General features: G+C 46.9%; 1 protein-coding gene across 4 annotated transcripts in view; it reads right to left on the bottom strand.

Annotated features, from left to right (window-relative positions):
- LOC138647246 (uncharacterized) overlaps window positions 1-24,728 on the bottom strand; it is a 37,526-nt gene that overhangs the window by 5,797 nt on the left and 7,001 nt on the right. For all 4 annotated transcript variants that reach the window (XM_069736136.1, XM_069736139.1, XM_069736138.1 and 1 more), the window contains exons 3-19: window positions 23,498-23,539; window positions 23,359-23,400; window positions 22,682-22,720; window positions 21,646-21,934; window positions 20,976-21,130; window positions 20,856-20,900; window positions 13,040-13,325; window positions 12,672-12,847; window positions 4,682-4,702; window positions 3,098-3,133; window positions 2,283-2,324; window positions 2,144-2,176; window positions 1,696-1,981; window positions 1,463-1,620; window positions 1,054-1,095; window positions 933-974; window positions 597-855 (exon numbers count right to left, since the gene is read on the bottom strand). In XM_069736136.1, the coding sequence (XP_069592237.1) occupies window positions 597-855; window positions 933-974; window positions 1,054-1,095; window positions 1,463-1,620; window positions 1,696-1,981; window positions 2,144-2,176; window positions 2,283-2,324; window positions 3,098-3,133; window positions 4,682-4,702; window positions 12,672-12,847; window positions 13,040-13,325; window positions 20,856-20,900; window positions 20,976-21,130; window positions 21,646-21,934; window positions 22,682-22,720; window positions 23,359-23,400; window positions 23,498-23,539 (1,993 nt within the window). The remainder of the gene's footprint in view (window positions 1-596; window positions 856-932; window positions 975-1,053; window positions 1,096-1,462; window positions 1,621-1,695; window positions 1,982-2,143; window positions 2,177-2,282; window positions 2,325-3,097; window positions 3,134-4,681; window positions 4,703-12,671; window positions 12,848-13,039; window positions 13,326-20,855; window positions 20,901-20,975; window positions 21,131-21,645; window positions 21,935-22,681; window positions 22,721-23,358; window positions 23,401-23,497; window positions 23,540-24,728) is intronic.

The following is a 24,728-nucleotide window of genomic DNA, read 5'->3' as shown; positions in this document are numbered from 1 at the left end:
GGGGTCACAACACGGAGAGCGAGTACAACGAGTGAAGTCACAGGGGAACACAGGAATGGGATCTAGGTAAACTGGCAGAGGACAAATCATTGTATGACAGGGTCAGCTACTCAAGCCATAGACAGGAACTATAACTGACACTGCTAGCAGGTAACAGCGGACTGAAATAGCCAGACAGATCCCAAAACAAGGCAAAGAATATTAATCCCCACAAGATCATCCCGTGGAGAGAATAATCAGAAACAATGACTGGATCATGACACTAATGAGTCTTTTGCGTGAGATTTTCCACAACTTGTGAACCTCAGGGTTTTTGGTCCTATTGGTTCAGTAATGGGAATCGCAGCATCATCCATAGACTCGACTTTAATGCTCCTTTATAAGTTGCCCCCTATAAGTAGGTTAATGCAGCCTTGGATAGGGCTGTGACACTCATTGACACCTAAGATATTTTGTATTTGATGGAGTTCAGCATTCGCACATTGGAAAGGAAGAGAGTCACAGAGACGTGGTAAGACTCCAGCTATGGTGTCCAATCTATTGACTAGATGCAAAAGGGAAGATCGAAGACAGTAACAGAAGGAGGATGAATATACATTGGGTTCTTCTTCCAACCAGTTGCAGAAAATCCCACGTGAATCTCCGCTCCACGAAGATGCTCAGCACTGGAGTTGCTCCCGCTCGTCACCGCGACAGAGAAGACTTTGTGGTCTGATCCCAGATCTAAGGTCCACCATGGCTGGTCCTCAGGTGACGTCTTGGAGCATTTCTCCAGGTTGCCATCAATAGCGTTACTTGCAACCTCCCCATCTGTGGATGACTGTGTTGCAGTTGCAGTCATCGCCACGTTAGGAGCTAAGGAACAGAGGAGTTATAATATTGGGAGAAGAAGAAAACCACAAGGTGAACCATCAGACGAGGAGGATCCTTACCAGCATTGGAGTGCTTCAGGACATTTCTCAGCTCAGTAGCAACTGTGGAGAACAGAGAATTTAGATCGGCACATGTCCTGTGTTCACTACTTGTCAGCTAACACAAAGTTACAAGACTTACGGTCATGTTCTTCACTGTTGAACTCCGTCTTCACCTCAGGAACTGAAAGATACAGAATCGGTTTTTCATTATTAAGAATACATTGCTCGTCGCCATCGACAAAAAAAATCTGATTCTCAGAGCAAAATGTGAGCAGTGGATAGAAGCATCATGTCACAAGATGAGTGGAAACCTCCATGTGACTAAACGCTGCACTAACAAATGGAGTTTTATGGGTTTCTACTATTGGATACGACGGTGTGCGGTCAACGCTCTGCACACAAACCAATCAGCTGTATGACTGGCTGCAGCGCTCAGTGATCGTTGCAGCCTCTTCATCGTTCACATGGAGTTTTGCACTTTGCACTTTTTATATTGGAGGTCTTTCCTACTGTAAGATCCAGTTTACTAGAAGAAGACATTCTCTTACCTGTGTATCCTTCAGAAACGTTGGTGCCGTAGACCTTCACCTCACACAGCGTCAGATACCCAGCTCTGCCCGGGATGCTGACGGTGATGTATTGACCGACCATTCCACAGACGTATTCTTCCTCCTTTCCAAGACCCAATGATTCGATTTTAGCACATCTGCGAGACAGGCCGAGCTGACATTATCCAACACTTGGACTCCCTCTACTTCACTAATGCAACAACTTCATTTACCTGGGATTACGATTTCCACCTTTTTCTCGAGAATTTCCAATTCTAATTTCTGCTCCGTTGATCCTCTCCTGGCAGCAATCACCACGATTTTTAATTTTCACTTTGGTGATGTTGTAGGTGCTCAGGAGGTCCACTCTCCACCAGGGCTCTACGTCCATGTCGGTATGAGAGCAATGTCCGGACATGTACACGGTGCTGGTGGAGCCGTCTATGGCATTTTCAGAAGCTCCAAATTTATCATAAGTGCTGGACTGAGACGTGATTCCTCTGAAAGCCAAGTTTTCTCCTGTGATGAAACACAACGCACCTTAAACAATTTCCACCAAATTGACACCATTCACTGACTATGACGACACATGAGAAGATTGAGGGAAGGTGATGGTGTAGAATGATCTAGACAATTCCACCAGGCTCTGAAGTTGGGTCAGATGATCCCTTATTTACTCACCTTCAGGTTCTGGAACCTCAATCTCCTGAGAATCTAGAAGATAGAAAAATCAAATCTAATGTAAGGCATCCATATTTACCAGCTGCAGCAGTAAAGCAAGTTCTGGCGAGTGCAGAATGGTGGGGGACGGAATACTTACCATCATCGAAGAAGTCAAGGAGTAAACTCCAGACATCGGGAACTGCGAGGAATGAAAGAGCAATGAATCAGCCAAGGAGCGGGGAAGTAACCGGAAGTGTGAAAACCGACTGCCTGGAGGAAGGAACCGGCCGAGCCGGTGTGCCGCCATGTGTTAGAGTGACCACACGTAGTCACCGCGTCATATACACCGCGTCACATCTCACCACGTCACTCACATCTCACCGCGTCACATCTCACCGCGTCACATCTCACCGCGTCACATCTCACCGCGTCACATCTCACCGCGTCACATCTCACCGCGTCACATCTCACCGCGTCACATCTCACCGCGTCACATCTCACCGCGTCACATCTCACCACGTCACTCACATCTCACCATGTCAGATCTCACTGCGTCACATCTCACCACGTCACATCTCACCACGTCACATCTCACCACGTCACATCTCACCACGTCACATCTCACCACGTCACATCTCACCACGTCACATCTCACCACGTCACATCTCACCGCGTCACATCTCACCGCGTCACATCTCACCGCGTCACATCTCACCGCGTCACATCTCACCGCGTCACATCTCACGACGTCAGATCTCGCTACGTCACATCTCACCGCGTCACATCTCACCGCGTCACATCTCACCACGTCACATCTCACCACGTCACATCTCACCACGTCACATCTCACCACGTCACATCTCACCACGTCACATCTCACCGCGTCACATCTCACGACGTCAGATCTCGCTGCGTCACATCACATCACCACAGACAGAATCAAACCATGAAGATATTTGACATACAACTTACAATCCACATTAAGAGGAAAGAATCCATCATCGATATCTGAGAGAAAGGAAAAAGCAGAAACAAAATCTACAAATTACCAAAAATCAGGAAGACAACAAAAAGTAACCAGATACGAGGCATAAACTCACACATAGTCACCGACTAATCAGAGGGCAAAATATGTGACGTTACTGAAGAAGATACAAAGTAACAAATCAGTATAAAAAAAGTTCAGCATCAGTAATGTAATGTATGTACACAGTGACTGCACCAGCAGAATAGTGAGTGCAGCTCTGGAGTATAATACAGGAGGTAACTCAGGATCAGTAATGTAATGTATGTACACAGTGACTGCACCAGCAGAATAGTGAGTGCAGCTCTGGAGTATAATACAGGAGGTAACTCAGGATCAGTAATGTAATGTATGTATACAGTGACTGCACCAGCAGAATAGTGAGTGCAGCTCTGGAGTGTAATACAGGATGTAACTCAGGATCAGTAATGTAATGTATGTACACAGTGACTGCACCAGCAGAATAGTGAGTGCAGCTCTGGAGTATAATACAGGATGTAACTCAGGATCAGTAATGTAATGAATGTACACAGTGACTGCACCAGCAGAATAGTGAGTGCAGCTCTGGGGTATAATACAGGATGTAACTCAGGGTCAGTAATGTAATGTATGTACACAGTGACTGCACCAGCAGAATAGTGAGTGCAGCTCTGGAGTATAATACAGGATGTAACTCAGGTTCAGTAATGTAATGTATGTACACAGTGACTGCACCAGCAGAATAGTGAGTGCAGCTCTGGAGTATAATACAGGAGGTAACTCAGGATCAGTAATGTAATGTATGTACACAGTGACTGCAGCTCTGGGGTATAATACAGGATGTAACTCAGGATCAGTAATGTAATGTATGTATACAGTGACTGCACCAGCAGAATAGTGAGTGCAGCTCTGGAGTGTAATACAGGATGTAACTCAGGATCAGTAATGTAATGTATGTACACAGTGACTGCACCAGTAGAATAGTGAGTGCAGCTCTGGAGTATAATACAGGATGTAACTCAGGATCAGTAATGTATGTACACAGTGACTGCACCAGCAGAATAGCGAGTGCAGCTTTGGGGTATAATACAGGAGGTAACTCAGGATCAGTAATGTAATGTATGTACACAGTGACTACACCAGCAGAATAGTGAGTGCAGCTCTGGGGTATAATACAGGAGGTAACTCAGGATCAGTAATGCAATGTATGTACACAGTGACTGCACCAGCAGAATAGTGAGTGCAGCTCTGGAGTATAATACAGGAGGTAACTCAGGATCAGTAATGTATGTACACAGTGACTGCACCAGCAGAATAGCGAGTGCAGCTTTGGGGTATAATACAGGAGGTAACTCAGGATCAGTAATGTAATGTATGTACACAGTGACTACACCAGCAGAATAGTGAGTGCAGCTCTGGGGTATAATACAGGAGGTAACTCAGGATCAGTATTGTAATGTATGTACACAGTGACTGCACCAGCAGAATAGTGAGTGCAGCTCTGCAGTTATGCTTGTATATATACAGTATAGCATAATGGATTAATGACTTACCTTCTTCTGAAACATCGACAACTAAGATAAATAAAAGAAAAAAGGGATTTAGTGCCTGCACTTTCTTTAGTATTTTACCGGCCTCCTGTCCTCGTCCTGACATATTATACATATAATCGGCTCGGCTGCTCTGGGTCCATGGAGAGAGCGGATCTCAGCTGTGACCCAGAGGCCGGTGACACCACCATAATGTGACACTCCACAGAATAGTAGTCCAGCCGCACCCTAAACATGTGCTATCTTTATGGATAATATGGTGCACGTCCTTACCAGGGGATCCATCCCGGTGTCCAAATCCAAGTCCAAATGTAAAAAAGAGGGACAGCACCACAGCAGTTGTGAAAAAAGAACCACTTGTTTATTCCACCTCTTGCAACGTTTCGGTCCTTAAGACCTTTGTCAAGCATAATACACAAACAATCCAACCACCATTAAATACCATTTATCCCTCCCCCCTTAATTAACTAGTAACCAATGGGAGAGTTCAGTATAATCAGAAAACATATACATATGTAATTTTAACTAAAAAGCACATCATATGAACGGCCCACCATGTATCCTAACTTTTAGTGGGATAATATCCACCCTGATCGCTCCTTCTAATTGAATCCACCCCAAAACACAACCTAATATGCAACCCACATGTTCTATTAGTAAACAAAGATCGCACCAATCCACATGGAGCATCAGCCGTGTTCATAGCAACGGGGCGTCGGGGCGTATCCAAAAGCCCCAACCATCCAATCACCTCCCCCAGATTTCCCTGACATCATAACTAGGTGTGTCAATAACGGCGCTAGTCCAACTACAGCCTCAGAGTCCTCATGTGACTTAAACGTCATGTGTCCAGCCAGCCTTGCACCGCTCATATCCATGGAGTCTCCAGAGCATTCATTACACAATGCGCATGTCCATAGCGTCGTCCTCCTCAACTCTCCTAATGCGCAAGTCACAATCCGGTGCTCCAGCACCCTTGGTACGCTGGAACAAATCTGATACACTGACGCATTCTGTCGCAGACTATCATCGGGCAATAAAACATATCCCGACAAAATAATGGAGCAAGGTGATATCCACTTAAGGTAACGATCTTAAAACCCCACAGTGCTTCAACATCTCAGGTCCACATGCAAGGATGTCACAACCCTGTCGGATCTCAACCATTCCATATGGACCTGAAATGAGAAAACACAGAGAAAGGGGAGAAAACAACAATCAAAAGAACACATATAGCAGATGTTTCCTCAACAATACGAGGGATATGGACTCTAAACGATTTTAAACAAATAAAATTCTCCTCTCATATTAATCCCCATAGTGGCTTATACATATATAATGACTGCCTAACAAGAATTCCCAGCCAGTCTCCCATGCTAGCACTTGCCTAGCCTCAAGCTGCTTAGCATTTACGATCTGACGGGGACAGGCACATTTAGCTCAATGTGGCCATTAACAAATAGCAATCATACATTACTCCCTCTATATATATTTCCAAACACGGGTACTATTTACATACATATCCATCCATAGGGAATGATATCGTAAACAGGGGGCCGATCAAAATAATGCAATAAAATGTCATACAACTCGGATTAAAAACAAAATTACACCGACGAAGAAGCCGCAACGAACCCATAGAATGTTTATAGAAGACAACTTTGTGGATAGTCAATATTCAAACCCTTTGGGGAAAGTGTATCTAACTCATATATCCACTTTAACTCTTTCCTCTTGAGAAGAGAGATCCGATCACCCCCACGTCTAAGTGGAGGTACATCGTCTATAACACGATATCTGAGCTGATTGATCGAATGACCCCGATCATGGAAATGTCGGGGTACTGGAAGGTCAATGAGTTTTTTTCTAATCGTACTTTTGTGCTTTGAGATCCTAGCCTTGACCTCCATCGTGGTCTCTCCTACGTAGTAAAGACCACACGGGCAGCTCAGGATGTACACCACAAAACTACTTTTACAAGTATAGCGTTTGCGTATTGTGTATTCCTTTCCAGTCTGGGTGTGATAGAAAACCGCCCCCTTAAGGAGATTATTGCAACTCGCACATCCCAGACATGGGAAATTACCCATACTGGGATGACTCAACGTAGTCTGTAGGTCCCTCCTTGAACTGCCCACATCTGAAACTACTAACTCATCTCTCAAGCTCCTATTCCTCCTATATGACAATAGCGGGGGAGATTGAAACTCATTGATATCCCTATGACCTCTACTTAATACCGACCAATGTCTACGAATGATCTCTGAAATTCGTCCACTATGACTATTAAAAGTTGTGACGAACGGTATCCTTCTCACAGTCTCATGAGCTGCCCTGGGGGTCAGGAGTTCACCCCTAACCTTATTCAGCGTCTTTGCTTTAAATTTGTCTAAATCCCTCTGTGGGTATCCCCTCATTAGGAATTTTTGGCACATCTCATTGAGTCTGGTATCAATCCTAGACTCATCCGAGACAATTCTCCTGACCCTCAGGAGCTGGCTCCATGGCAAAGACTCCACCATTCTACGAGGATGTTCACTGGAGAAGTGTAGAAGGTTATTTCTATCAGTCTGTTTAATAAACAGGTCAGTATGCAATAGTCCCTCATGTTTATAGACACTTGTATCCAAAAACTGTATCGCTGTTTGGGAGCTTTCCATGGTGAAACCCAGCCCAGGGTAAATGTTATTCAGGTAGGAATGGAAGTGCACAAGCTCATCATATCCCCCATCCCAAATTAGGAAAATGTCGTCGATGTAGCGTCGCCAGCCCCTAACATGGCCGTTCATATGATGTGGTTTTTAGTTAAAATTACATATGTATATGTTTTCTGATTATACTGAACTCTCCCATTGGTTACTAGTTAATTAAGGGGGGAGGGATAAATGGTATATAATGGTGGTTGGATTGTTTGTGTATTATGCTTGACAAAGGTCTTAAGGACCGAAACGTTGCAAGAGGTGGAATAAACAAGTGGTTCTTTTTTCACAACTGCTGTGGTGCTGTCCCTCTTTTTTACATTTGGACTTGGATTTGGACACCGGGATGGATCCCCTGGTAAGGACGTGCACCATATTATCCATAAAGATAGCACATGTTTAGGGTGCGGCTGGACTACTATTCTGTGGAGTGTTGCCTGGTTGGGTCCTGTCTGGCCTGCATCCTGTGCATTTTCTGGCCTCTGTTTGAGGTAGACTTTTAACATGGATATACGTGCTGGCATAAGCGGTAGTGAGCCAGCATCCACCAGCTTTTTTTATACCGACGAAGATGCTGCGAGAATTATTTCGGATGCAGAGGTTGACAATTCTTATTTAAAACAACCATCGATTGGGATATTAAAAATGAGATGGGAGACTGAAAGGAGAAAATTGATCTCATTGGAATTGCATGCCGGCACATTGGTAGAATATTTCAAGGCTAAGAGAATCCCGAGGGGATTGAGGCCTAATATGAGACCCACTTTGTTGCCAAATAATACGCAATTTTGTGCAAAATTTGAAGCAATTGGGAATAAATATGCCTTTGATATTATGCTACTGAATATAGAGTTCCTAAGGAAAGAAATTGAGACTCTAAAAATTAAACAGGACGAGACAAAAAATACCATCCTATCCATTGTTACGGCTGACGACTTTTGCCATATCAATTCCGGAATGGAAGAGAAATTGGCTAAATTTAAAACCGGACTGGAAGATACCAAAAGGTCCAAGTGGCATAGGGACCTGGATGATTACAGCAATGGCAGGATTTATGGTTGGCAATTTAGGAACTCTGTAGCGAATAAACCATCATCAGGGCATGGGCGCCCTAGGGGTGCCCCTAAAAGATCAAGGGGAGCTCGGAAAGGATCCAATGTGCAGGCGACATTTGGTTTCACAGGTGGTGAATCGGACTCTACGGATGAAGGTGGAATGTCGAACTCTACTCGTTTTTTAGCCAAAGAACCGGTGATTCCCCAAGGAGACGGAGGGGTCACAGGGGTGGCAAGAAACACAGGAGGAGAGAATCAAGGTCTGGTGACGAGATCCAAAGGGAGGAAGAAATAAGTGAGAGGACTTCTTTGGTGGTAAATATTTCTTCTCTTGCTCTTACAGATTTGCAGGTCAGAGTACTCTCTAAGGGGCTGTCATTCTGTCCCTCAAGCAGGACAAATTGGTTCAATATTGATAATGACTTATATTTATTCTTTAGACGGTTGAAATTGACATTTTTTTCAGGCAAAGAGAGAAATGTGACATCAGACCCCCAGACACATCTCTCCCTCGATATGTTTGGTCTCTTCAACAAAAGTGACTTTATACCTCCGGTTCATGATCCGGTTGTGGAGACCTTCTGTAAATTAGTAAAGGCTGATGTAGCCAGATTGAAACAGGAGGGGAGGGGGAATGGTCGCTCCAATTTAACAACTGCAGAGCGTAGAGAGATCTATACTCTAAAGAATAATAAGTCCATCACCATCAAGGCGGCCGACAAGGGCGAGGCCTTGGTGGTGATGGATACTGTGTATTATGTGGGGGAGATTAGATCACAGCTGTCTGATGTGGAGGTCTATGAGAGACTCCAGGTGAACCCAGCACAGAGATTTAAATTGGAATTGGATTTGATAATAGAGGAGGCACTGAATAGTGGATTAATTGATGATAAACTGGCAAAATATCTAAAGGTGGAACATCCGGTGGTCCCTGTCCTGTACACCCTGCCTAAGATTCATAAGGACTTACAGAGACCCCCTGGTCGCCCGATTGTGTCGGGCAGGGGGTCACTCTGTAATAAAGTAGCAATTTTTTTGGATCACCTGTTGAGAAAATTTGCAATTACGGCACCATCGTACGTCAAGGACACTAGTGATTTTATTAGGTCTTTGGAGGGTGTGCAGGTCAGTGAGGCCACGTGGTTGGTGTCATTTGATGTGACCTCGTTGTACACATCCATTGAACACGCTAGGGGATTATCTGCCGTCGGTGTGGCGTTGGCCGGCTCTGACATGGCTCCGGAATGTGCACGTTTCGCCCTGGCGCTGCTGGAGTTCATCCTGAGGAGGAACTTTTTCCTTTTTGGTGATGATTACTTCCTGCAGCGCCGTGGGACAGCCATGGGGTCCAATGTGGCCCCTACTTATGCTAACATCTATATGGCTGTCCTAGAGGGTGAATACGTGTACAGTTCGGAGTTCTGGGGCCATGTTAGGGGCTGGCGACGCTACATCGACGACATTTTCCTAATTTGGGATGGGGGATATGATGAGCTTGTGCACTTCCATTCCTACCTGAATAACATTTACCCTGGGCTGGGTTTCACCATGGAAAGCTCCCAAACAGCGATACAGTTTTTGGATACAAGTGTCTATAAACATGAGGGACTATTGCATACTGACCTGTTTATTAAACAGACTGATAGAAATAACCTTCTACACTTCTCCAGTGAACATCCTCGTAGAATGGTGGAGTCTTTGCCATGGAGCCAGCTCCTGAGGGTCAGGAGAATTGTCTCGGATGAGTCTAGGATTGATACCAGACTCAATGAGATGTGCCAAAAATTCCTAATGAGGGGATACCCACAGAGGGATTTAGACAAATTTAAAGCAAAGACGCTGAATAAGGTTAGGGGTGAACTCCTGACCCCCAGGGCAGCTCATGAGACTGTGAGAAGGATACCGTTCATCACAACTTTTAATAGTCATAGTGGACGAATTTCAGAGATCATTCGTAGACATTGGTCGGTATTAAGTAGAGGTCATAGGGATATCAATGAGTTTCAATCTCCCCCGCTATTGTCATATAGGAGGAATAGGAGCTTGAGAGATGAGTTAGTAGTTTCAGATGTGGGCAGTTCAAGGAGGGACCTACAGACTACGTTGAGTCATCCCAGTATGGGTAATTTCCCATGTCTGGGATGTGCGAGTTGCAATAATCTCCTTAAGGGGGCGGTTTTCTATCACACCCAGACTGGAAAGGAATACACAATACGCAAACGCTATACTTGTAAAAGTAGTTTTGTGGTGTACATCCTGAGCTGCCCGTGTGGTCTTTACTACGTAGGAGAGACCACGATGGAGGTCAAGGCTAGGATCTCAAAGCACAAAAGTACGATTAGAAAAAAACTCATTGACCTTCCAGTACCCCGACATTTCCATGATCGGGGTCATTCGATCAATCAGCTCAGATATCGTGTTATAGACGATGTACCTCCACTTAGACGTGGGGGTGATCGGATCTCTCTTCTCAAGAGGAAAGAGTTAAAGTGGATATATGAGTTGGATACACTTTCCCCAAAGGGTTTGAATATTGACTATCCACAAAGTTGTCTTCTATAAACATTCTATGGGTTCGTTGCGGCTTCTTCGTCGGTGTAATTTTGTTTTTAATCCGAGTTGTATGACATTTTATTGCATTATTTTGATCGGCCCCCTGTTTACGATATCATTCCCTATGGATGGATATGTATGTAAATAGTACCCGTGTTTGGAAATATATATAGAGGGAGTAATGTATGATTGCTATTTGTTAATGGCCACATTGAGCTAAATGTGCCTGTCCCCGTCAGATCGTAAATGCTAAGCAGCTTGAGGCTAGGCAAGTGCTAGCATGGGAGACTGGCTGGGAATTCTTGTTAGGCAGTCATTATATATGTATAAGCCACTATGGGGATTAATATGAGAGGAGAATTTTATTTGTTTAAAATCGTTTAGAGTCCATATCCCTCGTATTGTTGAGGAAACATCTGCTATATGTGTTCTTTTGATTGTTGTTTTCTCCCCTTTCTCTGTGTTTTCTCATTTCAGGTCCATATGGAATGGTTGAGATCCGACAGGGTTGTGACATCCTTTCATGTGGACCTGAGATGTTGAAGCACTGTGGGGTTTTAAGATCGTTACCTTAAGTGGATATCACCTTGCTCCATTATTTTGTCGGGATATGTTTTATTGCCCGATGATAGTCTGCGACAGAATGCGTCAGTGTATCAGATTTGTTCCAGCGTACCAAGGGTGCTGGAGCACCGGATTGTGACTTGCGCATTAGGAGAGTTGAGGAGGACGACGCTATGGACATGCGCATTGTGTAATGAATGCTCTGGAGACTCCATGGATATGAGCGGTGCAAGGCTGGCTGGACACATGACGTTTAAGTCACATGAGGACTCTGAGGCTGTAATTGGACTAGCGCCGTTATTGACACACCTAGTTATGATGTCAGGGAAATCTGGGGGAGGTGATTGGATGGTTGGGGCTTTTGGATACGCCCCGACGCCCCGTTGCTATGAACACGGCTGATGCTCCATGTGGATTGGTGCGATCTTTGTTTACTAATAGAACATGTGGGTTGCATATTAGGTTGTGTTTTGGGGTGGATTCAATTAGAAGGAGCGATCAGGGTGGATATTATCCCACTAAAAGTTAGGATACATGGTGGGCCGTTCATATGATGTGCTTTTTAGTTAAAATTACATATGTATATGTTTTCTGATTACACTGAACTCTCCCATTGGTTACTAGTTAATTAAGGGGGGAGGGATAAATGGTATTTAATGGTGGTTGGATTGTTTGTGTATTATGCTTGACAAAGGTCTTAAGGACCGAAACGTTGCAAGAGGTGGAATAAACAAGTGGTTCTTTTTTTCACAACTGCTGTGGTGCTGTCCCTCTTTTTTACATTTGGACCACCATAATGTGATCTATAAATGGTGAGGGGCCGCCGGTCTTCACTCTCCTACCAGTCAGGGAGAAGGAGGTTGTACAAGTTCTGGGCCTTTTTGTCCCATCATGGCGGTTCTGGTAACATTAAAGGGGTTGGACACTTTCTAAAATGCCATAGACTGATGTGTGTCAGCAGTGGAAACACTACAATGCTTCACTCCTTCCTGCAGAATCCTAGCGGGAACCCCCCGGGTAGTCGTGGGCCAGTGCGTGGGCACAGTGTACAAATGCTGGATGCGGCTCTCAGCACTTCCAAAATTCTTGAGATGGCGGCGTCCAAGCGAAGTGGATCATTACCTGCCTCTGCTGCTTGGAGGGCTGTGTCCTCACTTGGAAGTCCGAAGACTTGCACTTCACATATGGTGACGGACCTTTCAGCTCCAGGGATGAAGACGGTCACATACTGACCCTCCATGCCGCCACACTCAAAGGCAAGTGTCTGTCCGTAGCCCATGGAAGAAATGACGCCACATCTGCGGAGAGAACCACAGCAGAATGAGAACCCCCCAAAGACAAGTGTACGGGGGCTGACAGCGGCTGTTGCTGGATCCTGACATTGATGGACCTAGTAGACAGGTATCAGCCTCCTGTCCCCTCACACTGGAGGACCTCTCGCCTCTATTAGGAGGCTTCTACAGCAGGTCAAGCAGAATAAAATGGTTTACATGGGATTTTGGGTGCCTCCATTTTCTGCCGAGTTTCCAATCCTGATCTCCGCTCCTTTTATCCTCTCGGCGCAGCAGTCTCCTCTGTTAGTGACAGCGACAGTGAAGACCTTGAACGTTGACTTCAGATCCACCATCCACCACGGGTCATCCTGCTCGAAGGTGCCGGCGCACTGGATGAACAGGTAGTTGCTGTCTAAGGATCCATCAATGGCATTCTTGGCTTCTCCGTACATGTTATACAGGCTGGATTGTTGGGCGATGCCTTTAAGAGCCACATTGGGAGCTGTTTATGGAGAAGAGTCAGATGAAGAAGAAATCAGGTAAGAGTCATCACCGTGCTCCAGAACCAGCAACTGGTCAGTAAGACCTAAGATCCGAGCCAGGATGGACACCAGAAAGATCTAATCAGCAGGATCTCTGAGGATCCCCGATTCCTGTACTGCAATGTGCCGAGTACCTGCATCAGCAGCTCATGATCGGGAAGTCAATCCAGAGGAATGACCAAAAGCAGAGAAAACTCAGCATGATGGCAGGGGCAACAGGCAAGGGGGGGGCTACTGCAACAGGTGATGGGGGGCTACGGCAACAGGCAGGGGGGCTACTGCAACAGGCAGGGGGCTACTGCAACAGGCAGGGGGCTACTGCAACAGGCAGGGGGGTACTGCAACAGGCAGGGGGTACTGCAACAGGCAGTGGGGTACTGCAACAGGCAGGGGGGTACTGTAACAGGCAGGAGAGGGGTACTGGAACAGGCAGGGGAGAATTGCAACAGGCAGTGGGGCAACTGCAACAGGCAAGGGGGTACTGCAACAGGCAGGAGGGCTACTGGAACAGGCAGGGGGGTACTGCAACAGGCAAGGGGGCTACTGCAACAGGCGGGGCTACTGGAACAGGCAGGGGGGTACTGCAACAGACAGGGGGAGAACTGCAACAGGCAGGGGAGGGCTACTGCATCAGGCAGGGGGTACTGCAACAGGCAAGATGAATACTACAACAGGCAGGGGGTACTGCAACAGGCAGGGGGGAACTGCAAAAGGCAGGGGGTACTGCAACAGGCATTAGAGGGGTACTGCAACAGGCAGGGGGTACTGCAACCGGCATTAGAGGGGTACTGCAACAGGCAGGGAGGGATCCTGAAACAGGCAGAGGAGGGCAAAGCCATTACAACAGATGGGGTGGGCTACTGCAGCAGGTGGAGCAGGGTTACTGAAGCAGGTGGGGAGGACTACAGTAGCAGGCAGGGGAGGGCTACTGCAATAGGTGTTGAGGGCTACTGCAATAGGTGGGGAGGGCTACTGCAATAGGTGGGGAGGGCTACTGCAGCATGCAGGGGCGTGTTATAGTAGCTGGCAGGGGAGGGCTACTGCAGAAGGTGGACAGCTACTGTATCAGGTGTAACAGGGCTACAATAGCAGGCAGGAGAGAGCTACTGCAACAGTTAAAGAGCAAATGCAGCAGATAGGAAGAGCTACTGCAGAAGATGGGGAGGGTTACTGCAGAAGATGGAGGAGGGCTACAGTAGCAGGCATGGAAGGAGAGCTATTGCAACAGGTGTAAAGAGCAACTGCAGCAGATAGGAAGAGCTACTACAAAAGGCAGAGGAGGGCTACTGCAGCAGATGGGGAGGGCTACTGCAGCAGATGGGGAGGGCTACTACAGCAGATGGGGAGGGTTACTACAGCAGATGGGGGGGCTGATTTACCGCGTGCTATCACTGTATGGAGCTGTGCGACACCGCTGGCCCCGACAGTGACTAATGCGACCGGAGCCAGCGCTGTTCATAAACGCCTCTGTGAAGTCAGACTCAACATGGTGGACGTCACTTTGGACAGTCTTTATTACCCCGTGTGACATGATAGTGGGATGCCAAGCAGTTGTCATGGCATTATGAAGGTTCTCACGTTTGTCATGTGAAATCTCCTATGAAGCCCAACCTGTGACTGGACGTCAAGGGAGGTCGTCGATTTCACACTAATAATACCGCAGTATCACATTGTATCGTACAGGCGAACACGACATGGTGTAAAAAGACAACAGCTCAGCACACAAAGCCCCTGTCTGCCACACACCGCCCGCTGTCCACCGGCTGCTGCCCACCGCCTGCCACACACCATCTGCTGTCCACTGCCTGCCACCCACCGCCTGCTGCCCACCGCCCGCTGCCCACCGCCTGCCACACACCGCCCGCTGTCCACCGCCTGCCACCCACCGCCTACCGCCTGCCACCCACCGCCTGCTGCCCACTGCCTGCCACCCACCGCCCGCTGTCCCACGCTGCACTGATGGAAATGTAACGCAGTTACTGGTCCAGGAAAATGACCACGCAAACAAATTACTTTTTTTAAAAACTAAAACATGTTTAAAAAAACTGTAAGTTCTGTAGCATGGCTAAAGGGTTTGTAGTCGATGGGAGGTATGTGCCACATAAGTGCCTGGTTGCTGTAATGTAGCCCGGAGTATTCCTGTCTTGCACATAATCTTGTATATGTGTTTCAGGACCTGTGGTAATGTCAGACCACATGGCTAATCATGTGATGGGTTACTGGGTGGGGTTAGCTCTTTATAAGACTGGCTAATCCTTTACACAGCAGATATGTGTGGAGGTGAAACCCTCCTGAGTGTGTTACGGCTTCAGGACTGAGCCGGATGAACTGGACACTTGTTTTTCTTTACCTGAACCAAAGGCTATTTGTTTTCTGTTGTTTGCAACATGGTTTATGAAGCAATAAACCCAGAGAACTTTAAAGGAACACGTCTCCTGAGTGTCAGCCGTCGCAGCTGAGTGAGTGAAATCCTTACAATTGGTGGAGAATGCCGGCAGCGTTCCCAGCGGAGACGTGAGTTTATTTTTGAATGTCCTGGGTCAAGGCTGTTGCAAGCCAGCAAGCATTGCCGGAGAAAATGGAGGACCTGCTGAAACACTTGGTCCAGATGCAGTCACAGCAGGAGAAAAGGCAGCAAGAGACCAACAGGCTGTTGATGCAGCAGATACAACAGAGCCAGCAGGAGCAACGGCAGAGTCATCAGGAGCAACGGCAGCAGATGCAGCAGAGCCAGCAGGAGCATCAGCAGCAGATGCAGCTTCTGGCAACCGCCATCCAGGGCAAGGCGAGCGCCCCAACCCCAGGTTTGGCTGATGACACCCACGTCCGGAAGACGGTAAGATGCGCATTGCAGAAAATGACTCCCGGGGATGATGTTGAGGCCTTCCTGACGGTGTTTGAGAGGGTCGCTGAGAGGGAAAAACTTCCGCCAGAGCAGTGGGCAGAGGTACTTGCGCCATACCTGACGGGAGAACCCCAGAAGGCGTACTATGATTTGACCTTGCAGGATGCCAAAGAGTATCACAAATTGAAAGCCGAGATTCTCGCACGTTTGGGGGTGACACTGACTGTCAGGGCACAGCGAGTTCACTCCTGGGGCTATCACCGGGACAAACCACCTCATTCCCAAATGTTTGATCTGTTGCACCTGGTCCAGAAATGGCTGCAGCCAGAATCCTCTGCGCCTGCACAGATGGTAGAACGGGTGATGATGGATCGGTTTGTCCATTCCCTCCCGAGGCCTATACAGTCTTGGGTTGCCCAGGGTGATCCCCAGAATGCCAACGAGCTGATCGGACTGGTTGAGAGATACCAAGGGTTGGAAGGCTCCTTCGGGAGGCAGCCCATGCCGTACTGGGGGTCCCAGAAGGCAGCTGAGTCCCAAAAAGGGGTGGTGCGTCCAAGGTCACAAAGGGCGGGGGAGGTGGTGCCCAAGGTCCCCACGGGTGATATTATTTGTTGGAGGTGCCACAAGCCAGGACATATAGCTGCCCGTTGTTCCCAAACCACTGAGCAGATGGACTGCAGCATGGGACGCCGTTGTTCATACTATGCGTATCCAGCCTGTAGCGTGAACTCTCCATCCAACGAGGGACCTCAAGCGTGTCCCGTAAAGGTGAACGGTCGAGCAGTAACGGCACTGTTAGACTCGGGGAGCCTAGTGACCCTGGTGAGGGCCACTTTTCCTCTCCACCTGCTCCCAGGAAAGAAGGTCGGAGTGCGGTGCATACATGGTGATGCAAAGGACTACCCTATGGCCAGGGTGGACATTGAAACGGCATGTGGCACTGAGTCCCACATAGTCGGCGTGGTTCAGGACTTGTTGCACCCTATAATTATTGGCCGGGATTTCTGTTTGTTTTGGGATTTGTGGGGAAATGGTTCTGAGCTCCCTGGCAGGGAACCAGTGAACCCTGGAAGGGTATCGCCACACCCAGAGGCAGACAGTTTTCCTTTTTGTGTTCTGGTTGGGGATGAGGAGGAAGTATCCCCTACATCTGACATTCTGGAGTTAGAAGTTACCGGTGAAAATTTTGGGACTGCCCAACATAGGGACCCCACTCTGAGGGAAGCCTTTAATAATGTCACAGTTATTGACGGGGTGGTACAGGAGCCGGGGGCAGACACAAGATTTCCCCATTTTCTGTTGAGGGGGGAGTTGTTGTACCGTGTCACGAAAATACGGGAGGAGTTGGTAGAGCAGTTGATAGTGCCGGGTCCGTATAGACGGAAAGTGTTGGACATGGCCCATTCACACATCTTGGGTGGACACCTGGGGGTGGAAAAAACGCAGGAACGGGTTGTGCAGAGGTTCTATTGGCCTGGGTGTCACCGGGAAATAGTGAACTATTGCAGGTCCTGCCCTACATGTCAGCTAACTGCTCCTACTCCTCATTTCCGGAACCCCCTTGTGCCACTGCCCATTATTGAGGTACCGTTCGAGAGAATTGCCATGGACTTGGTCGGTCCCTTAGTTAAATCAGCTCGGGGCCATCAGTATATATTAGTCATCCTGGACTATGCCACACGCTATCCTGAGGCAATTCCCTTGAGAAATTCTTCCTCAAAAAGCATAGCCCGCGAGTTGGTCCATGTCTTTTCCCGGACAGGTCTGCCAAAGGAGATCCTGACTGACCAGGGTACACCTTTCATGAGCAAGGTGATGAGGGAGTTATGCAAAGCCCTGAAGATCTCCCAGTTGAGGACCTCGGTGTACCATCCCCAGTCAGATGGCCTTGTTGAGAGGTTTAACAAGACACTAAAGAGCATGCTGAGAAAAGCTATAGAGAAAGACGGTAGAGACTGGGATTGTCTCTTACCCTATCTGATGTTTTCCATTCGTGAAGTTCCACAGGCCTCCACAGGGTTCTCACCGTTTGAGCTTCTATATGGCCGACATCCACGAGGACTCCTGGATATAGCCAAGGAAACCTGGGAGGCCGAAGTCACACCCCACAGAAGCGTCATTGAGCATGTGGCCCTGATGCAGCAGAGGATTGCAAAGGTGATGCCTATCGTGAAAGAACACCTTCTCCAAGCACAAGAAGCTCAAGCCAGGGTCTACAACCGGTCTGCAAGAGTGAGGCAGTTCAATCCGGGAGACCGAGTTCTGGTGTTAGTTCCAACGGTGGAAAGCAAGTTCTTGGCCAAATGGCAAGGGCCATATGAGGTTGTCGAGAAACTTGGTGAGGTAAATTATAAAATTCACCAACCAGGAAGACGGAAACCATTCCAAGTTTACCATGTCAACCTCATCAAGCCATGGCAAGATAGAGAGCCGACAGCAACTCCATCATTCTTAAGCAACCCAGAAGGTGAGGTTGGAGCGGTTACTATAGCAGAGACGCTATCAAAGACCCAGAAACAGCAGTGCCGGGAGTTACTCCAGAAAAACAGGGACCTGTTTTCAGAATTGCCAGGATACACGAAGGTCATAGAGCACGAGGTCCTAACAGAGCCACATGTGCGGGTGAATGTGAAACCTTATCGTATTCCTGAGGCTCGTCGAGAAGTTATCTCCAAGGAAGTGGAGCGTATGTTGAGGCTTGGGGTCATTGAGGAATCCAAGAGCGGTTGGTCGAGCCCAATTGTCCTGGTCCCAAAACCTGATGGAGAGTGGAGGTTTTGCAACGACTATCGGAAGTTGAATGAAGTCTCCAAGTTCGACGCTTATCCCATGCCCCGTATTGATGAGCTCATCGAAAGGCTTGGGCACGCCAGATATATATCCACCTTGGATTTGACAAAGGGGTATTGGCAGATCCCCATGGCACAGGAAGCCAAGGAGAAGACGGCCTTTTCGACACCTGATGGATGCTTCCAATATGCCCGGATGCCGTTTGGCCTACAGGGAGCTCCGGCGACCTTCCAGAGGGCTATGGATAGAGTCCTTGCACCCCATAAGGCCTACGCTGCTGCGTACCTAGATGATATCGTCATCTTTAGCCCGGACTGGGAGAGTCATCTGGAGAAAGTCCAAGCGGTGTTGGATGCTATAAGAGAGGCCGGATTTACTATAAACCCGAAGAAGTGCGCCTTGGGTAAAGAAGAAGCTAAGTACCTTGGATACATAGTGGGTCATGGAGAAATAAAACCCCAAATCAATAAAGTGGAGGCAATCCAAACATGGCCAAAACCAGTTTCCAAGAAACAAGTTAAAGCCTTCCTGGGAATCGTGGGATATTACAGGAGGTTCATCCCAAACTTCGCCACGATGGCTGCGCCTCTGACTGACCTGCTAAAAGGGACAAAATCAGTAATGGTTAAGTGGTCCGAAGAAACAGAGTCAGCCTTCCAAGAAATGAAAAACGCTTTGTGTAAGCAACCCGTTCTGATGGCCCCAAACTTCAAGAAAGAGTTTATTCTTCAGACAGATGCCTCAGATGTTGGGGTGGGAGCAGTCCTTTCCCAAGAACTACATGGGGAGGAGCATCCTGTTCTCTATCTGAGTAGGAAGATGTCCTCATCTGAAAAGAACTACTCAGTCGTTGAGAAGGAGTGCTTGGCCATAAAATGGGCAGTGGACACATTGCGGTACTATCTGCTGGGACGTAAATTTAGACTGGTATCTGACTATGCCCCGCTTAGGTGGATGAGGGAAACGAAAGGGAGAAATGCTAGGGTCACCCGTTGGTTCTTAGCCCTGCAGGACTTCAGTTTCCATGTGGAACATCGGGCCGGAAAGCTGCACGGTAATGCGGATGCCCTATCAAGAATCCCTTGTTTAGTGGGAGAAGTGCCAAGCCCCACGGCTTTAGGCAGAGGGGGGAGGTATGTAGCATGGCTAAAGGGTTTGTAGTCGATGGGAGGTATGTGCCACATAAGTGCCTGGTTGCTGTAATGTAGCCCGGAGTATTCCTGTCTTGCACATAATCTTGTATATGTGTTTCAGGACCTGTGGTAATGTCAGACCACATGGCTAATCATGTGATGGGTTACTGGGTGGGGTTAGCTCTTTATAAGACTGGCTAATCCTTTACACAGCAGATATGTGTGGAGGTGAAACCCTCCTGAGTGTGTTACGGCTTCAGGACTGAGCCGGATGAACTGGACACTTGTTTTTCTTTACCTGAACCAAAGGCTATTTGTTTTCTGTTGTTTGCAACATGGTTTATGAAGCAATAAACCCAGAGAACTTTAAAGGAACACGTCTCCTGAGTGTCAGCCGTCGCAGCTGAGTGAGTGAAATCCTTACAGTTCATTATTGCTGCAATCATCGTGTCCGGACAACGAACTACATCAAAACAAAAGCCAAAAAGATGAAGGCGGAAATGAGGGTTTCTGAACTGGAGAAGCAAAGTCCTTGTACGGCCATGAATATGGAGAAACATAAAGTAATGGCTCCTGGGAGAAGAGGAGGAAAAACAGCAAAAGCTAAAAATCACCCGGACCGTAAGAGGTTAAGAAGGGGAATCATTTCAGTGGTACGGGCCCATATTGGGGGATGATGATGCCCCACAGGACACCTCTTGTCACCCGACCTCCATTACCTCCGTTCGGCGTCTTCAGATCCTTGGGCGTCGCATCCTCTGGAACTGAAGACATTGAGAATGTTACTATCTGGACATTTTGATGTTTCCGACCCTCCGCTTCTATAATGTAGAACTCACCGGAACCATCAGCCGGTAATCCATAGACTTGGACCTCGCACAGGACTAGATTCTCCTCCCGCTCCGGAATCGTCACCGTCACATATTGGCCGACCATTCCTTGGCACGAGAACGACAGAGTTTCTCCAGATTCGATGGATGAGATGACGCCGCACCTGGAAGAAAGTATCATTAATGGTGGAACATAGCGAGGAGCGAACCTCCTAAAATTCACCAGTAAGATGTGTATGTGTGATTGATAATCACTCTGATCCAGCAGCTGCCGGCCTCACACTGGCTCCCCTGCCTCTCTCCCTATCATTCTCTTTTCCTCACACCCTCATCTTCTTCGCTGCTGCGCTGTCACTCACTATCTGCACAGTTTGTTCAGCGTTTTATGGCTTTCTCTCCAGATCCCCATTGCTGACCTGTGACGTCCTCTCACTATCCAGATTCAACATACAATGGATGCTGCATTCCCTGCCTCAGCTTTTCTACAGGCTCTCATAATTCCTTCTGATTGGCTGTACCATAGCATGTGATGTGATAGCTGCAAAGTATTATGGGAAGAATTCTACATGAAGCTACATAAACCTGCACCTACTTTGAGGACCCGATCGGTTACAGGAGCCCTACCAGTCGAGCAATATCCCGGCCTCCACCCACAATCATACCCTGCAGGATATCGCACCTGGGGTTCTGCTTTCCTCCATTACTTCGGTCATTTCCTATTCTGATCTCAGCACCAAAAATCCGTTCTCTGCAGCATTCCAGGACCCGGTTAGTGACCGCCACGGACATGATCTTGTGAGGAGCTTTGAGATCCACCATCCACCAGGGATCACGTTCGCTCTTTGTATAAGAACATTGTGACCGTAAATAATTGGCGGCCAAAGATCCGTCATTGGCGTTCTGAGCATATCCGAAATATGAATTTGTGCTGGACTGGGTGGCGATCCCCTGCAAGGCAACATTGGGGGCTGCAAAATAGAAATCCAAAATCTCATTAATGTAGCCCCCTAAGGTGTATCAAAGAGTAAACCAAAAAGAAGAAGGAGATGACAACGAAGAAGAAACATAAGTACATGAAGAAGAAAGGAAAACGTAAATGTGTGATGACGAAGAAGAGAAATGTGTATTGTTAGGAGAATCAACAGTAATATGACGAAGAAAAAGAAACAATGGAAGTAAGAGAAAACGTAGAAAAGTAAGTAGATGAAGGAGGAGAGGAAACGTAAGTGAACGATGATGAAAAAGAAAAAGTGTAAGTAGTAGGAAGAAGAAACGTAAGAGGAAAAAAGAAGAATCAAAAGTAGATGAAGAAGAAACATAAGAAGCTGAAAAAAGAAGAATGAAGAAAAAAATAGAGAAATGTAAGTGAATGACAACGAAGAAGAAAAAAACATAAGTAGTATGAAGGCGCAAAAAGGAATAAGGTAAGTAGAGGAAAAAGAAAAAACAAAGAGTTGAAGAAAAAATTAAAGTTAAGGAAGAAACCTAAGAAGATGAAGAAGAAATGGAAGAAACAAAAGTAGAAGAAGAATTAGAGGTAAATGAAAAAGGAGAAACATTATGTAAATAATAATAATAATTTTTATTTCTATAGTGCCAACACAATCCACAGAACTTTACATTTTAGAGGGGACTTAAAAGTAGACGAAGAAGAAGAAGAGGTCTGATGTAAGATGAAGAGTGGACGAGGATGGACAGGAACATCTTCTCCTTACCGGGCTGGGCGTAATCCTGGGTTCTGGGAGCAGTTATCGCTATTATTGAGAAATGATAATCAGTAAATATAATTACAAGTCTATGTCTCTATTATCTGTCTATTACTTATTATCTCTTTATTATCGATATTATCTCTCTATAACCTATCAATTATCTATCATCTATCTATTATCTATCAATTATCAATCCATCTATCCATTATTTATCTACTATCTATCTATCTATCTATCTATCTATCTATCCATCTATTTATCTATCTATCATCTATCTATCTATCTATCTATCTATCTATCTATCTATCTATCTATCTATCTATCATCTATCTATCTATCTATCTATCTATCATCTATCTATCTATCTATCTATCTATCTATCTATCCATCTATCTATCATCTATCTATCTATCTATCTATCATCTATCTATCTATCTATCTATCTATCTATCTATCTATCTATCTATCTATCTATCCATCTATCTATCTATCATCTATCTATCTATCTATCATCTATCTATCTATCTATCTATCATCCATCCATCTATCTATCTATCCATCTATCTATCATCCATCTATCTATCTATCTATCTATCTATCTATCTATCTATCTATCTATCTATCTATCTATCTATCCATCTATCTATCTCTGGACACAGATGGGTATCACATCATCTCCTCACCGGTTCGGGCACTAAATCCACTTCTTCGCGGGTTCCATCTAACTATCATGAAGGAAAAATGTAAAAATAAAGTATCATTATAAAGCTATAACTGACTATTATCTTCAGACAAAGATGGAAATAAAGATTTTATACTTACATGGTCGAGCGTAATTCTTATTTTTTAACGGACCTCTCCCACCTATAAAGAAAAGATGTTCAGTAGAATATATAATAAAAATTCACTAATGGAGTCTCTTGACAAACCCAGCTCTGCTCCGTCATGAAGCTCTGCTACATCATGGAGCTCTGCTACGTCATGGAGCTCTGCTACGTCATGGAGCTCTGCTACGTCATGGAGCTCGGCTACGTCATGGAGCTCGGCTACGTCATGGAGCTCGGCTACGTCATGGAGCTCTGCTACGTCATGGAGCTTGGCTACGTCATGGAGCTCTGCTATGACATGGAGCTCTGCTACGACATGGAGCTCTGCTACGTCATGGAGCTCTGTTACGTCATGGAGCTCTGCTACGTCATGGAGCTTTGCTACGTCATGGAGCTCTGCTACGTCATGGAGCTCGACTACGTCATGAAGCTCTGCTACGACATGGAGCTCTGCTTTGACATGGAGCTCTGCTACATCATGGAGCTCTGCTACGTCATGGAGCTCTGCTACGTCATGGAGCTCGGCTACGTCATGAAGCTCTGCTACGACATGGAGCTCTGCTTTGACATGGAGCTCTGCTACATCATGGAGCTCTGCTACGTCATGGAGCTCTGCTACGTCATGGAGATCTGCTACGTCATGGAGCTCGGCTACGTCATGGAGCTCTGCTATATTATGGAGCTCTGCTACGACATGGAGCTCTGCTATGTCATGGAGCTCTGCTACGACATGGAGCTCTGCTATGTTATGGAGCTCTGCTATGACATGGAGCTCTGCTACAAAATGGAGCTCTGCTACGTCATGGAGCTCGGCTACGTCATGGAGCTCGGCTACGTCATGGAGCTCGGCTACGTCATGGAGCTCTGCTACGACATGGAGCTCTGCTACGTCATGGAGCTCGGCTACGTCATGGAGCTCTGCTAAGTCATGGAGCTCTGCTACGTCATGGAGCTCTGCTACGTCATGGAGCTCTGCTACGACATGGAGCTCTGCTACGTCATGGAGCTCGGCTACGTCATGGAGCTCTGCTACGTCATGGAGCTTGGCTACGTCATGGAGCTCTGCTACGTCATGGAGCTCGGCTACGACATGGAGCTCTGCTACGTCATGGAGCTCGGCTACGTCATGGAGCTCTGCTACGTCATGGAGCTCTGCTACGTCAAGGAGCCCGGCTACGTCATGGAGCTCGGCTACGTCATGGAGCTCTGCTACGTCATGGAGCTCT

This window comes from Ranitomeya imitator, chromosome 8 (genome assembly GCF_032444005.1).
Source record: "Ranitomeya imitator isolate aRanImi1 chromosome 8, aRanImi1.pri, whole genome shotgun sequence".
NCBI lineage: Eukaryota > Metazoa > Chordata > Amphibia > Anura > Dendrobatidae > Ranitomeya > Ranitomeya imitator.
This window is presented reverse-complemented; position numbering and strand designations above follow the sequence as displayed.